Here is a 16395-nt window from a genome sequence, read left to right on the forward strand (position 1 = left end):
TGTTTGCTGCCCTTCTTTGACACCAGTCCATCCTCCAAAAGTCTTCACCTAACTGTGTGTGCAGATGTACTCACACCTGTCTGCTGCCATTCCTGAGCAGGCTCTGTACTGGTGGTGCCCCGATCCCGCAGCTGAATCAACTTTAGGAGAAGGTCCTGGCGCTTGCTGGACTTTTTTGGGCGCCCTGAGGCCTTCTTCACAACAATTGAACCGCTCTCCTTGAAGTTCTTGATGATCCGATAAATGGTTGATTTAGGTGCAATCTTAATCTGAAATAGTCCAATTAAATTCATAGCTGCTAACATTAGTGTATGTGGTCTATAGTGCTTCCACTATCACTCTATAGACAGAGCCGCACTGTTGTTCCCCCATAGAAAAATAATGACATACATGGCCCAACATTTGGATTCAATTGATTTTAATTGAATGTTTTTCTTAGAGGCCCTGAATGTTGATTTGTAGGGCCTGTGCACCCACCTGGGGAAAAATATGGGAAATAGTGGACGAAAGCAGATCATTCTTGTAGTATGTTCTTGAACAGAATGACAATCAGGGATTTCAGTGCAGCTGTTTCTAAAAAGACACTGATGTAATGCATTACCAATGGATTTGGGGGCCCTCTGCTGACTACAGTTCACCTAAAACGACATAATGTTTATATCGAGAGTAGGCTATATACTGTATCAAAGAGGGAAGTTGTCCATTTTCATTTTTATTGGTTACTCAATTTATGGCTCTTCATATCAAGAATGGGAATTTTCAATGTATTTCAGCACTTGGCATGGAATTAGAATTATGTCAACTGGCTGATGATACCACCATATTTTTGAGAGACAGGAATGAGGTCTCCAAAGCAGTTCCCTGTATTGAACAGTTTTCCTTGGTATCATTTTTGGAAATGAATATAAGTCAGTCTTATTTCCACTCAAGGACTGTGTTTTACAGGAAGTATATGGTATCCCAATTAAATATAAGGTTACTTATCTTGGTATTGTTATATGCAGGGATGAAAAACAAAGGAGTAATTTGAAGTTTAACCCCATTATTGAGAAAACAAAAAATAAATGTAACCTCTAGTTACTAGAATATATTTAATTGTATGGTAGGTCGGTTTATGACTGTCACGCCCTGACCTTAGAGAGCCGTTTTATTTCTCTATTTGGTTAGGTCAGGGTGTGATTTGGGGTGGGCATTCTATGTTGTGTATTTCTATGTTGGCCTGATATGGTTCCCAATCAGAGACAGCTGTTTATCGTTGTCTCTGATTGGGGATCATATTTAGGCAGCACTTTTTCCCACTTTCTGGTGTGGAATCTTGTCTATGTATATTTGCCTTAGTGCACATCAGTAGCGTCACGGTTCATTTGGTTGTTTGTTGTTTTGTTCAGAGTTTAGATTTATTAAAATTATGTGGAACTCTACTCACGCTGCGCCTTGGTCTCACTCATACGACAAACGTGACAATGACTCATTATCACTTGAATTGCCCCCTACAATTGTGAAGGACTACGAAGCCTCACTATCTACGGAAAGATATTCTCAATAATATCCAAGAACAGGGTTTTAGATGTCAATACTCTAAATAAAACTTTTTAATTAAATTGGATTCTGAAGTACAGTGCCTTCGGAAAGTATTCAGACCCCTTGACTTTTTCCACATTTTGTTACGTTACAGCCTTATTCAAAAACTGATAAAAAACAAAACATCCTCAGCAATATACACACAATATGCCCTATAATGACAAAGCAAATGTATTAAAAAATTTTAAAAACAGAAATACCTTATTTACACAAGTATTCAGACCCTTTGCTATGAGACTTAAAACTTGAGCTCAGGTGCATCCTGTTTCCATTGATCATTCTTGACATGTTTCTATAACTTGATTGGAGTCCACCTGTGGTAAATTCAATTGATTGGACATGATTTGGAAAGGCACACACCAGTCTATATAAGGTCCCACAGTTGTTAGTGCATGTCAGAGCAAGAACCAAGCCATGAGGTCGACGGAATTGTCCGTTGAGGTCCGAGACAGGAATGTGTTGAGGCACAGATCTGGGGAAAGGTACCAAAACATTTCCACAGCATTGAAGGTCCCCAAGGACACAGTGGCCTCCATCATTCTTAAATTGAAGAAGTTTGGAACCACCAAGACTCTTCCTAGAGCTGGCCGCACAGCCAAACTGAGCAATCGGGGGAGACGGGCCTTGGTCAGGGAGGTGACCAAGAACCCGATGTTCACTCTGACAGAGCTCTAGAGTTTCTCTGTGGAGATGGGAGAACCTTCCAGAAGGATAACCATTTCTGCAGCACTCCACCAATCAGGTTGGCCAGACTCCTCAGTAAAAGGCACATGACAGCCCGCTTGGAGTTTTCTAAAAGGCACGCAAAGACTCTCATACCATGAGAAACAAGATTCTCTGGTCTAATGAAAACAAGATTGAACTCTTTGTCCTGAATGCCAAGCATCACGTCTGGAGGAAACCTGGCACCATCCCTACGGTGAAGCATGGTGGTGACAGCATCCATGTCATCCACCACCAGCAGAAGTGGCTTCGGGACAAGTCTCTGAATGTCCTTGAGTGACCCAGCCAGAGCCCGGACTTCAACCTGATCAAACATCTCTGGAGAGACCTGAAAATAGTTGTGCAGTGAATCTCCCCATCCAACCTGACAGAGCTTGAGAGGATCTGCAGAGAAAAATGGGAAAAACTCCCCAAATACAGGTATGCCAAGCTTGTAGCGTCACACCCAAGAAGACTCAATGCTTCAACAAAGTATTGCGTGAAGGGTCTGAAAATGTATGTAAATGTGATATTTCCATTTTGTTATTTGAAAAAATGTCTAAAAACATGTTTTTGCTTTGACTTTATGGGGTATTGTGTGTAGATTGATGAGGGGAAAAAACTATTTTATGCATTTTAGAATTAGGCTGTAGCGTAACAAAATGTGGAAAAAGTCGGTGTCTGAATACTTTCTGAAGGCACTGTACTTTAAGAATGTCTTCCATAAGTTTTTTTAGTTGCTGTTTTTCTCAGTTTGTGGTTTAGAATTTATATTTTGGTGTAACATTGGCCAATTTCCATGAGCAGGCACTTTTAGCTTGGATTTTAGCATATAAACATACTTTTCCCCTCACAGATACTACAACAAAGAAAAGAAGTCACTTTTTTTTCTAAAGTGGTTTGAGAATAAAAATCATTTTGCGGGCTGCTGCAGCATTCCTACTCTTTAATTTTTTTTTATGGGTATCTTTAATTTACTTTACTATTTATATTCTTGACAACTTTTACTTTAACTACAGGGGTTAAAAATGTACCAAATTGTCATACTTGAGTAAAAGTAAAGATACCTTAATAGACAGTGACTCAAGTAAAAGTGAAAGTCATCCAGTAAAATTCTACTTGAGTAAAAGTCTAAGTATTTGGTTTTAAATATACTTAAGTATTTTTTTAAAATTGATAGACAGGGGCACACTCCAACACTCAGACATAATTTATAAATAATGCATGTGTGTTTTGTTTGTCTGCCAGATCAGAGGCAGCAGGGATGACCGGGGATGTTCTATTGATAAGTGTGTGAATTGGATCGTTTCCTGTTCTACTAAGCATTCAAAATGGAACATGTACTTTTGGCTGTCAGGGGAAATGTATTGAGTGTAGTGTAGTAAAAGTTTTCAAAAATATAAATAGTAAATTACAGATACCCATAAAACCTACTTAAGTAGTATTTAAAAAATATTTATAATAATAACAAGTAAATGTCAGATCATAAAATGCAAATGGTCTGATTTAAAACCTAACTTTTTTTACTTTATAAATTAATTTTAACAATACGCAGTGGTGGAAAAAGTACCCAATTGTCATACTGAAGTAAAAGTAAAGATACCTTCATAAAAAATGACTCAAGTAAAAGTGAAAGTCACACTCAAACACTCACATATCATTAACAAACCAAGCATTTGTGTTTAGTGAGTCGCCAGATCAGAGGCAGTAGGGATGACCAGGCATGTTCTCTCGATATGTGTGTGAATTTGACAATTTTTCTGTCTTGCTAAGCATTCAAAATGTAAAAAATACTTTTGGGTGTCAGGGAAAATGTAAGGAGTAAAAAGTACATAATTTTATTTAGGAATGTAGAAGTACAAGTTGCCCAAAATATAAATAGTAAACTATAGATACCCCCCCAAAACTACTTAAGTAGTACTTTAAAGTGTTTTTACTTAAGTATTTTACACCACTGACAATATGGCACTACTTTATTTTAAAAAAAAACTAAAAGGCAATTAAAACCTCTAGTATTACTAATGAACATGATTGGTTTGTTTAGGATTCCTGGCAATATAAAAGGTTTGTATGTATGCTTTTTTTGTGTGACTTTTCCTCTTTTGGTTGTTGATGTTTGTCAATAAAAATGCATGTCAAGAGGTGAGTCCTGTGTATCTCAGTTGGTAGATCATGGTGCTTGCAATGTCAGGGTTGTGGGTTTGAGTCCTACGGGATACCAGTATGAAAATGTATGCTCTCACTACTGTTGCTCTGCTTAAGAGTGTCTAATAAGTCAAATGTAAGTCTAAATTGTGTGAGGTATATTTAACATGGGATATGTACAATTAGGATATAAAAATGATGCCCTTGAATAAGTAGGTCTGACCTACATGAAGGGAACTGATGGTACTATGGAAAACCTACCATTTTATGGAGAAGACGATATCCATCATATTAAAATAATGTATTCGAAAATACATTTGTGTGAGCTTTTTGTTGTGCTGATGGGACCAATCGATGACTGCAATCCACTCTATGTTGTGACATTTAGGGGCGTGGCCATGTAGGAACGTCATTAAATAGGGACAGAAGGAGGGCAGTTTGAAGCAAAAGCGACGGGGTGGTAAACTATGTTCTAATATTCATGCAGTTTGGTACCGAAATACTACTGGCAATGTTGCCATATGTGGCAGACTTGAAATAACATTAGGCATCCTGGCTACAAAATTGCTCACAAAAATATAAGCTAGTTAGCTACTCAAGGAGTTAGATAGCAAGCTAGCGTGTTTAGCTAGCAAGGAATATCAGCTTAGCTAACGTTAGCTAGCTCGATAATATGGTTTGCGAATTGTTGCATGTTTTTCTTGATTATTTGACTTCACACAACGCTGTTGAAATGTAGTTTTATAATATTTAGCAAGCTAGCTAGCGAGTTAACTTTCCATTTCAAACAATGGCGAGCGTACATGAAAGTTTGTATTTCAACCCAATGATGACCAATGGGGTGGTCCATGCCAATGTGTTTGGCATCAAAGATTGGGTGACTCCGTATAAAATATCTGTGCTGGCCTTGCTGTACGAGATGACCACGTCAAAACCAATTGCTCTTCAGGAAAGAAGGCGCTTGAACAAACTCATCCTGCCTCTACAACAGGTTGGAAAAGCTATTGATTACCTTACAACTTCTACTTTCCACTGTCAATTGCTTGCTTTTCTTTATCAAAGGTTTGTTTGTCTATCAGGGTCCAGACTTGACTCTTGACCAATTCCTGAAGACTGTGGAAGAATGTTGCCCTCAAACAGCATATGCTGTGAAACTCCGGTATGGATAAGTCCTTGACCCAATTGCTGTGGCCTATGTCTAGTGTAGAAGGTCAGTGATGCATGTTGTCTGATCTTTCATCACACACACTTTCTCTTAACAGGTTACATGAAATGGCTGATGGAGAGCTGAAGGACATGGAATATTTCTTTGCCACCCTCCCCACTCCTTTCAGCGCTATTGATTCTGAGGCGTATAAGACCAGTGTTGTTGGTGAGTAATAGTAAGCATAATTTGATTCGGAAGTCCAAAGGTTGGATCAATGGAACATCGTGTTTAGTTAGTGGTGCTATATGAATTTGAGAGATTTGAGGTTTTATCATCATGACCTTGACTTTGTTTTCTCAGGCCTGTTCATGAGACACATGCTCCTGGCCTACAACAAGCTGTCCTTCAGCCAGGTGTACAAACTGTACAAAGCCCTGCAGCAGTACTACCACAGTCACTACTCCCAGCCTGGTGATGTCCAGGTGGGGCTGGCTGCAGATGACTCTGACATGGACCTCACCAGCACAGAGGACAATGTAGGGGAGAGGATGGAGAAGGAGGAGCTGGATACTGCACCGCTGCATGAGTCTGAGCTAAGGTTTGTATAATTCACTTGTATAAGTAAAATAAGAGGTGGTAGTAGAGGGAATAGTGTGTTAATATTGGAAGATGGGCAGGGACTCTGCTTTTCTAGCTTCAGGGGGAAGCTGGTTTCACCATTGGGGTGCCAGGAAGAGAAGTGCTTTGATTGGGTTGAGCGGGAGCTGACTCCCATGTAGGTGGAACATCCAAGAGACCTGAGGTTGTAGAGTGGAGTACTCGGGTTGGGGTGTAGGGTTTGAGCATGGCCTGAAGGTAGGAAGGGGCAGTTTCCCTTGCTGCTCTGTAGGCAAGTACCATGGTCTTGTAGTGGATGCAAGCTTCGACTTGAAGCCAGTGGAGTGTGCGGAGGAGCGGGGTGACATGGGAGACCTTGGGAAGGTTGAACACCAGGCATGACATGTAGTAATCATTCTCATCAGTGAGATGGTCATCAGTTTATCCTTTGCATATTGTTCTTTTTCCTTATTTGCTACTTTTCTTTCTATAGAAATGAGGATGCCCCAAGCAGAGGCCCACTCTCGCAGAAGCAAGCAGAGTACTTTCTTGCTAGACAAGCATACCTTCTAAAGAATGACGAGAACAAAGCCCTGAAGCCATCTGCCCTGCAGGATGAGCTGAACAACATGCTCAAGTTCAACCCTGACTTTGCTGAGGCGGTGAGGCTCTACTATCAGTTAATACTGTGGACTCAAACAAACCTGACAGGAAATTTGTGTAGAGCATAAAGAAAGTGAGCGTTTGATTTTTGGTCAACCTGATTGTGCTTGAGGCAGCTGTTTTGTGTCTGCAGCATTACCTGAGCTACCTGAACAGCATGCGAGTCCAGGACATCTTCATCTCCACCCACAGTCTGTTACATTACTTTGACCGCCTCATCCTGTCAGGGAGCGAGGGAAAGAGCAACGGGGACGAAGGCTATGGGAGAAGTCTCCGCTACGCTGCCCTCAACCTGGCAGCACTGCATTGTCGCTTTGGACACTAGTGAGTAGTAGTGGGCGTAGATATGGAAAGTCTGTCAATATCAGTTGCAGTTTATCTATGCAAGAGGTGATTTTTAATTTGACAAGAATCAATATATCTCTTAAATCAGTCAACAGGCTGACCTGGCTCTACAGGAAGCTATCCGCATCGCCCAGGAGTCCAACGATCACGTGTGCCTGCAGCATTGCCTGGTAGGAGCTTTTACTTTCATGTTCTATGCTCAACATGGAGTATTTACACAATATGGGTAGTCAAGGTTGGTCCGTGTCTATACCTTGTACCACTTTCTCAGCACCAATACTTTATCTGTGAAATCGTCTAATGTATTTGTATCTCTTTCAGAGTTGGCTTTATACCCTTGAACAGATGAAAGGATCTGACAGTTCTGTGCTAACTGAGGACTCAGTGAAAATGGCTGCCCACTTCTGTCTACCGGTAAGAATAGCATGAGCGTGCAGACTGGCGCACTCCAGGTTCTCGTTCGGTTTTATGCAATAGATTCAGATAATAGTCAGAATCTACCGCACACCCAAAGCTGATTTGTGAAGGTGCTGGAGGCGAAACAGGAATGTCTATGCACACTTCCAGCAGAAGCAAATTTATTTAAATTATAGCTGAGCTTTTGGTCAGTCGACCTTCATCAGAGCATATCTCCACAAACAATAGAGGGACAGGTAAGGCCACACAGCGAGCCAGAAGTAATTGCAGAGACCTGTGGGTACCCACAACACCTAAACTACCCACAACACCGAAAGTACCCACAACGGCCACAAGTTGTCATATCAGATAGAAATTCAGGATGGAACAGAAAATGATATAGGTGTGTTTCTACTAGAACAAAAACATACACAGGGAATGTGGTGTTAGCATAAGGAACCCATACTCAGAGCAATAAAGCTGAAAAATGTCATAAGAAAAGGAAAATGTATACAACACTATACAGTGCGTAAGTATACAGACCCCTTGACTTTTTCCACATTTTGTTATGTTACAGCCTTATTCTAAAATGGATCAATCGATCTACACACAATACCCCATAATGACAAGGCAAAACATTTTATACATTTATAATTTATAAAAAAATTCATACGGAAATATCACATTTACATAAGTATTCAGACCCTTTATTACTCAGTGCTTTGGCAACAATTACAGCCTCGGGTCTTCTTGGGTATGACACTACAAGCTTGGCACACCTGTATATTGGAGTTTTTCCCCATTCTCAGCAGATCCTCTCAAGCTCTATCATGATGGATGGTGAGTGTCGCTGCACAGCTAAGGCCGGGCTCTGGCTGGGTCACTCAAGGACATTCAGAGACTTGTCCCGAAGCCACTACTGCGTTGTCTTGGCTGTGTGCTTGGGGTCGTTTTTCTGTTGGAAGGTGAACCTTCACCCCAGTCTGACGTCTTGAGCTCTCTGGAGCAGGTTTTCATCAAGGATCTCTCTGTACTTTGCTCCGTTCCTCTTTCCCTCAGTCCTGACTAGTCTCCCAGTCCCTGCCGTTGAAAAATATCCCCACAGCATGATACTGCCACCACCATGCTTCACCGTAGGAATGGTGCCAGGATTCCTCCAGACGTGACGCTTGGCATTCAGGCCAAAGAGTTTAATCTTGGTTCTCATGGTCTGAGAGTCCTTTAGTTGCCTTTTGGCAAACTCCAAGCGGGCTGTCATGTGCCTTTTACTGAGTGACTGCTTCTGTCTGGCCACTCTACCATAAAGGCCTGATTGGTGGAGTGCTGCAGAGACTTGTGTTTTTGGAAGTTTCTCCCATCCCACAGAGGGACTCTGGAGCTCTGTCAGTGACCATTGAGTTCTTGGTCACCTCCCTGACCAAGGCCCTTCTCCCCGGATTGGTCAGTTTGGCCGGGCGGCCAGCTTTAGGAAGAGTCTTGGTAGTTCCAAACTTCAGTGACCTTAAGTGCTGCAGGAATGTTTTTGTACTTTCCTCCAGATCTGTGCCTCGACACAATCCTGTCCTTCAACCTCATGGCTTGGTTTTTGCTCTGACATGCACTAACAACTGTGGGACCTTTATACAGACAGGTGTGTGCCTTTCTAAATCGTATCCAATTAAATTTACCAATCAAGTTGTAGAAATCTCAAGGATGATCAATGGAAACAGGAGCTCATAGCAAAGGGTCTGAATACTAATGTAAATAAGGTATTTAAATAAATATTTTTTTATAAATTAGTAAACATTTCTAACCTGTTTTTGTTTTGTCATTGTGGGATGTTGTGTCGCTTTTTTAAAATTTAGTGCATTTTTGAACCCAGCTGTAACAGCACAAAATGTGGAAAAGGGGAAGGTGTCTGATTACTTTCCGAATGCACTGTACATATGTAGAGCCAGAAGAAATCTAGGAAACAAGTAGATAATATTTAAGGTAACCTGTTGGGTAAGTATCGGGCCACTAGCGCCATCTTGAATACAGGACACCCTCATACCAGTGAAGGGGTTGTGTGTGTGTGTGTGAAGCTAAGATCATGACAAGAATTACAACATGACACTCCTATCAAAATCCTCATTGTGTCATAACGGCGTCTAAAGTATGAATCCAGAGGAGTTCTCTCCAGCAGAGTTAACTGTCATTATCTCCTCCTGGTGACATACCTCTACAATTCCAGGTCATTGAGAAGACGCACTGGATAAAGAGAAAAGCAACGGGGTCATTTTCATCCTTGCGTCTTATAGAATAAGTGAACAAAAAGAGCTCTGTTTCAAGCTTCTGGATGTCTTGCCCATGTACATGTTATCACAAACAGTGTAGGATAGCAATCACATATTTTGTATTGCATGTGATCGGCCCTTTAACACTACATATTTTTCCAGACCTAGGGTGTCGGAATGCAGTTCTTTTTTGGTGTTGCACTGAGCACCATAACTACAGGTGTAATTTCCATCTCTCAGGGGAGTAAGGAGGGTTTGTTTAGTACCTGTGTAGAGGCTGGCTTGGACCATTCTACTGCGAAGATCGGGGCCTCTTTTTGTAGATGAAAAAGGTGTGGGGGGTTCTTGATCACTGTTTTTAATCATAAAGGCTTTGGGTGGGAATTTACACTGAACAAAAATAAATGCAACTTGTGAAATGTTGGTCCCATGTTTCTGAAATAAAACAGATAGGAAAATGCTGCTCATGCTCCTAGATAATTTTCAAAAAACCATTTATAACAACGTTTCGACCCTTAGGTCTTCATCAGACATTGTTGTCGTTGGACATAAAATCACCTAGGAGCATGAGCAGCAGTGTTTTGCCTTTTTATTTTCCAAGACTTTGCCTACATCTCCAGCACCTGCAGAAAGTACCTGCATGTGTGTATGTTCTTCAGCTTTTGTACTGAAATAGGAAAGCCCAGGAATGTTCCATATGCACACAAAAACGTATTTCTCTCAGATTCTGTGCACAAATATGTTTACTTTGCTGTTAGTGAGCATTTCTCCTTAGCCTATATAATTCATCCACCTGACAGGTGTGGCATATCAATAAGCTGATTAAACTGCATGGTCATTACACAGGTGCACTTTGTGCTGGGGACAATAAAGGCCACTTTAAAATGTGCAGTTTTGTCACACAACACAATGCCATAGATGTGTCAAGTTTTGCAGGAGCGTGCCATTGGCATGCTGACTGCAGGAATGTCCACCTGAGCTCTTGCCAGATAATTGAATGTTCACTTCTCTACCATAAGCTGCATCCAACGTAGTTGAGAATTTGGCTGTATGTCCAACCGCAGACCACATGTAACCACACCAGCACAGGACCTCCACAGCCGCTTCTTCATCTATGGGATCATCTTGGGGATTTCTGTCTCTAATAAAGTCCTTTTGTGGGGAAAAAAAAATTCTGATTGGCTGGACTTGGCTCCCCAGTGGATGGGCCTGGCTGCCAAGTTGGTTGGCCTACGCCCTCCATGGACCACTCATGGCTGCACCCCTGCCCAGTCATGTGAAAACCCATAGATTAGGGCCTAATGAATTTATTTCAATAGACTGATTTCCTTATATGAACTGTAACTGAGTAAAATCTTTGAAATTGTTGCATTTATATTTTTGTTCAGTATAGTTGCGATTGAGAACTAGAGAAGCTGTTCACAGATTAATTCATAAGGTGGTGACATTTCTCCTTCACGGTCCTGTAATATCCCAGTGCATCTGGGACTTTTCCATGAGAGATATTTGTGTAGAGCCTCTCCAGATCAAATGTAGCCAATATGATGATGTCAGGGAGATTAGACTGTTCTGATATTTTATTAATTACATCTGTAGAATCTTTGACGAATGCTGGGAGTTTTTCCACAATAGGCTGAATGAAAGAATCAACAAATTTGGAGAGTGGCTCAAGAGTCAATACTGGCACCGATGGGTCTGCCCTTAGGTTTGAAACTGAGAGGTCAGGCTATGGGAGTTCAGTAGAGCCAGGTGTTTACTAAGCCTCAAATTACCTTCACCCTCTCTCTCTCCTTCTCAGTACCTGGTGTCTCTTGGCATTCAGTCCCTGGTCCAGCAGGGGGCGGTCCAGGGAAAGACAGCCCATGAGCTGATGGACGCTCTGAAGGACACAGACATCCTGCACTGGAAGCACAGCCTGTCAGAGCTCATAGACATCAGCCTGGCTCAGACAACGTCCATATGGAGGATGTATGGCAAGAGGTGGGTCTCCTTCACACATCCAGATCCTCCCTGACAATCATAATCCACACTGAACATAAACAATCCTAGCCAGTAAGTTTATCTTTCAGTATGAAACCTGTTTTTTACTTGATTGGTAAGAAAAAAAGAGTGAATGTCAATTATTGATATCCAGTCTTGACTAATTGAATTAATCCAACACACATTCACTGACTGCATGTCTCCAACATTCATGTCCTGTTGAACGTATGTGTTCTTCCAGCACCATGGCTCAGCAGCAGGCCCAGCTCCTCCTGAACATGAATAGCCTGGAGCAGGTTAACTTTGGGGTCCAGCAGAACAACACAGAGGCCTTTGCTGTGGCCCTCTGCCACCTGGCTGAGCTTCATGCTGAACAGGTACTGTAGTTGGTACACCTCATCCCACCTCTTTCTCTTTGGCTTCAGTCCCTCTGTCACGTCTCCCTCAGTGCTCATTTAGTCACTCGGGGCCGTTTCCTAAACATTGATGTGATCCAGATTAAAGCTCAGGAGATGTGCACTTGTGTCCGCTGTGAGTGAGGCCTGCACCAGTTACATGTTCCTGTCTCCCTCCCTCCAGGGCCTGTATGGGGCTGTGTCTGAGGTCCTGAAGCATCTGAAGGAGCAGTTTCCACCTCACACCCAACATGCCAAGGTGAGCCATTCTGAACTCCTGCTCTTCTCTATCCATCAACTTTAGACTTGGCCTCAATCCCCATGTTTAGCACTTTCCTATTGCTGCGGTACACAGAAACACCATTGTCTTCTTTTCAAATGTGATGACACTGACATGGCTGGTATGAAGTGGGCTGTTCATTCTAATGTTTTGTGTTCTGTCACCCAGCTGTGGATGCTCTGTGACCTCAAGATCCAGTTTGACAGAGCTATGAATGATGGGAAATACCACTTGGCAGAGCCCCATGTCACAGCCATTGCTGCCTTGAACAAAACTGAGGGTCTTTATAGGTAAGGAAGGGTCATGACTCAGAACATAGAACACCTTTACACAGTCTTCCAGTGCTGTAGCTATCTGTATGTGGGGCTTTCCACGAGTTCAGTGGCTTTTGAGAAGTGTAACTTGGTCCCCAAAAACGTTTTGATTTCACCTAATTTGAACATTGTCATAAAGAGCACATGTTCAACTTGATGAAACACTTTTTCCCATCTCAAGAGATACAAATAAATAAGACTATACTAAGTGGCAGAAAAGGAACAGGGTTGACTGTAACAGGGTTGATGATTTCATATTAAATCAGCCACAAATCCTCTTGTGACAGGCAGAATGAAAGCTTGTTATGTACCTCAGGGAGGGGCAACTGAATGTAAGCTCCACAAAAAAATGTGACATTGCTAAAACGTTTCAAGTCTGTCTATCTATGGGTAACAGGGTTGAAACGTTATTCTCGACACGCTCAGTTTTCCACCACAGAACACCAGAAAATTGCCAAAAAGAGTAGAACCAGATCACCTGCTTTTTTACACTATGATTTAACTATTAATGTTACATTTTAGTTTTGAAACCAAATCTTTTAAAGTGGAATAGTTTCACCAGATTAAAATTTGAGGTCAATTAATGTAACAGGGTTGACCTTAAAATGAGTGACAGATGTAAATGAATCACTAATCACATTAAATAATCACCTTCAGAAATAACTTTGTCCAAGTAACAAAATAACCAGGGTTTTACAATGATGAGGAAGCTAGGATACATTTTGGGGGTGTGGGTTGAAATCTTCCTAGAAGTGAAACGGTGTTGACGAAGGGACAGATTTATTGAAGGTGGTCTATATTAAAGGGCACTTCATTTCATAGAACATGCTTTTAAAATGCAATATTGGTGCACAATTTCTACTTAAAATATTAAAGGGATGCAAACCACATTATTTTCGTGGAACGACCCATGTGTATATCTGTCGTGTTAACAGGAAAGCTCAAGTGCTGAAGGCCTTGAACCGGACTACTGAAGCATACAGTATCCTGCAGAGGCTGCAGCTGTACTGCGAGAAGACCAAGTACACAGAGATGATCATCAGGTAGGCTCTAAATGAAACAACAGACTCCATATTTTTGGGGTAAGGGTTGTTTATCAGATATGTGTTTTAGACATACTGGTATGCCTTGTGCAGGGTGATGCTGGTCACAGCTGAGTTGCATTGGGAGTCGTCGGGTTTTGCCACAGCCCTTCCTCTCCTGCTGCAGGCCCTGGCCCTGGCCAGACAGCACCACCTACAAGCCTTGGCCTCCGAGACCATCCTTCACCTGGCTTTCACTCAGGTCAGCAGAACAGACGCGCACATGCAATATGTAACCCTGTTATGGCAAACACACCATCGTATACTCTCTCAAACCCCTACACATATTAACACACATCTTCAAACTCTTAACTTAGACAGAACTGCATATTGTATGCCAAGTAAACTCCCACATTTAGGCAAAACAAGGAAATTCATACTGGGTTATATTTAAAAACTCCCAATAGTTTGTGTTCTCCTTCCCCCTGTCCAGTTGATGCTGGGAGTGCCGGAGCAGGCTCTGGGTGTCCTTCATGAGGCGATGGAGCCCATCCTGGCCCACGGAGCGGTCATGGATAAGGGCAGAGCTCTGCTCCTGGCAGCCCGCTGTCAGATGGCCATGGCTGGGACCCGGTCCAATGGCCAGAGGCATGCAGGTAGCACACACCCCCAACACAAACTTAATATCACTCACTACCTCAAATGTACATGTTTGTGGATACAATTACTTTGTCATGTAAGTACACAGACAGGAGTCGTTCAGAGTCTTCCTCCCTGTTGTCTCCCTCCAGCTTTAGGCCTGGCTGTGCAATCGCTGGGAGAGGCTGCAGCCTACTTCTCCATGCTGGACTGTAAGGAGCGTCTCCGTGATGTCCACTACCTGCAGGCCCGGCTGCACCACACCCTGGGACAAACCCCCCAGCGCAACAAATGTGCCATGCTGTTCCGCCTCCTGGACCAGGAGCTGCAGGCGCCGGGGGCAGCTGTCGCCATGCGACTCTGAACAGTCATCACCACCCTGCCTTCTCCGACACAGACCGGAACATATACTCGTGTACTCTGTCATTGTCATGGACTTCGCATTCTATCCTATCTTTTGGTTCAAATTGCAACATTGCTTGTGTGTTAAAGAGTAGAGAAACCACTGGTTTAGGGCACTAAACAAGCTTGTATCGTCTATCTACAATATAAAGATCAGACTTCAAGTCTATAATCTTTTCTCATGTTTGTTGTGCTTTGTTTGGCAAAATGGAAAACAAGAAAATCACTAATTTGTTCCACCTGAAAATGTTCGTCTGACTAGCACTAATGTCAAGCACAGCTGTTGGCGAAAGAGTGCAGCCTGGTTGGGCCTCCCTACAATTTTAATGTTTATTTGCAGTAAAAGTAGTTCCAACAAACGTAGGTGTTTCCCTCAGGACGTGATGGATAACTGTGCAGGATCCAGAGGCCTCGATATGGAAACCTAGATGCCGCCACACCAACTCTTTGAGTAGCACCCACATAGTATTTGAATTTCAGCATACATACCGTTATACAACAGTTTATCCTTTATTCAGGACCAGAGAGATCTGATTCTTTAGAGGTAGTCATAGCCTCTGTTGTAGGATGTCGATAGAATAGATCTGGACTATAGAGATAGAGGACTTGTCTTTGCATCTGCAATTATAGCATCTGTGATGGTATGGGCAGCTCCATTGAGGATCTCTTCATTTATAAATAGTACATTTTCTTCACGATAGGCTAATCCCTCCTGATGACCCGGTTGGACATGACTCCAACAGGAGGGATTAGCCAATGAATTTGGAATTCTCACCCAGTTGACACATTAAAATGGTGGTAGTCCTCAATGACACTGTCCATGATAATTTTGCCCTTTGGCCACTATCATTCTCTATGATATGTACTTGTATTTTGTCATTTATCATCATGTTCTTCAAAGTCCCAGTGGTGGGATCCCATCATAGCTCAAAGATAAATATACAGAGATATCTAAGCATAGAGGATCCGCGTTCTCATCTATGCTTAGAGAATGAGGAACGGTTTAATGTATCTCAGCTGTCGGAGTTACCACGATATGATGAGTGAGAGTAATATCAAATCAGAGCCGGGCAGAAGATGAGTATGTTTTAGAGAGAGCATTGTGATTTTTCTTCAACTGGAAGCATGCCAATGGAAAAAAACTTTTAGCAAAGGCAAAGATTTCCCAGAGATACGCACATCAATGTAATAGTCCTGAGATGATTTGAAATGATATCTTTGTGTGTGTGCCATAACATGACAATCTGTGAGAACTAAGCTGACAATGACACTGCACATTGTTTTTGTTAGCCTGGTGTAGATTTATGCCAACTGTGAGAGTGATAATTTTTATATTGGGTTAAGTTATTCAGCATCTCAGTCAGTGCTAGTCATGAGCGCCATTATATTGACATCTCTTCATAATGGCATTGATCCAAGGTCAGGTATTATGCAATATTAGGATATTTTCAATATCCTGAATTGCCCTTTGGTTTGTATACAGAAAAAGCTTAGCCTAATAGCATTTAAAACATTACCTAACATTGGTATGA

The 16395-nt window shown here is 42.1% G+C and overlaps 1 protein-coding gene across 1 annotated transcript; it reads left to right on the plus strand.

The window, feature by feature from the left end:
* Positions 1 to 4850: 4850 nt before the first annotated feature.
* On the plus strand, positions 4851 to 15040 carry anapc5 (anaphase promoting complex subunit 5). The gene is made up of 16 exons (XM_024438962.1): positions 4851 to 5419; positions 5508 to 5587; positions 5691 to 5800; positions 5936 to 6173; positions 6666 to 6834; positions 6969 to 7159; positions 7269 to 7350; positions 7502 to 7594; positions 11630 to 11811; positions 12053 to 12188; positions 12391 to 12465; positions 12655 to 12776; positions 13736 to 13843; positions 13937 to 14084; positions 14316 to 14478; positions 14614 to 15040. Exons 1-16 carry the CDS (start codon positions 5219 to 5221, stop codon positions 14823 to 14825), a joined length of 2310 nt encoding a protein of 769 aa, XP_024294730.1. The 5' UTR covers positions 4851 to 5218; the 3' UTR covers positions 14826 to 15040.
* The last annotated feature ends 1355 nt before the right edge of the window (positions 15041 to 16395 follow it).

The sequence above is a fragment of the Oncorhynchus tshawytscha genome, linkage group LG12 (genome assembly GCF_018296145.1).
Source record: "Oncorhynchus tshawytscha isolate Ot180627B linkage group LG12, Otsh_v2.0, whole genome shotgun sequence".
Taxonomy (NCBI): Eukaryota; Metazoa; Chordata; class Actinopteri; order Salmoniformes; family Salmonidae; genus Oncorhynchus; species Oncorhynchus tshawytscha.

Coding starts and splice junctions, on each gene's coding strand:
- anapc5 (XM_024438962.1), top strand. CDS start 5,219: ATGGCGAGCGTACATGAAAGTTTGTATTTCAACCCAATGATGACCAAT. Junction 6,174..6,665: donor CTGCATGAGTCTGAGCTAAG/GTTTGTATAATT, acceptor TTCTTTCTATAG/AAATGAGGATGCCCCAAGCA. Junction 12,777..13,735: donor AAAACTGAGGGTCTTTATAG/GTAAGGAAGGGT, acceptor TCGTGTTAACAG/GAAAGCTCAAGTGCTGAAGG.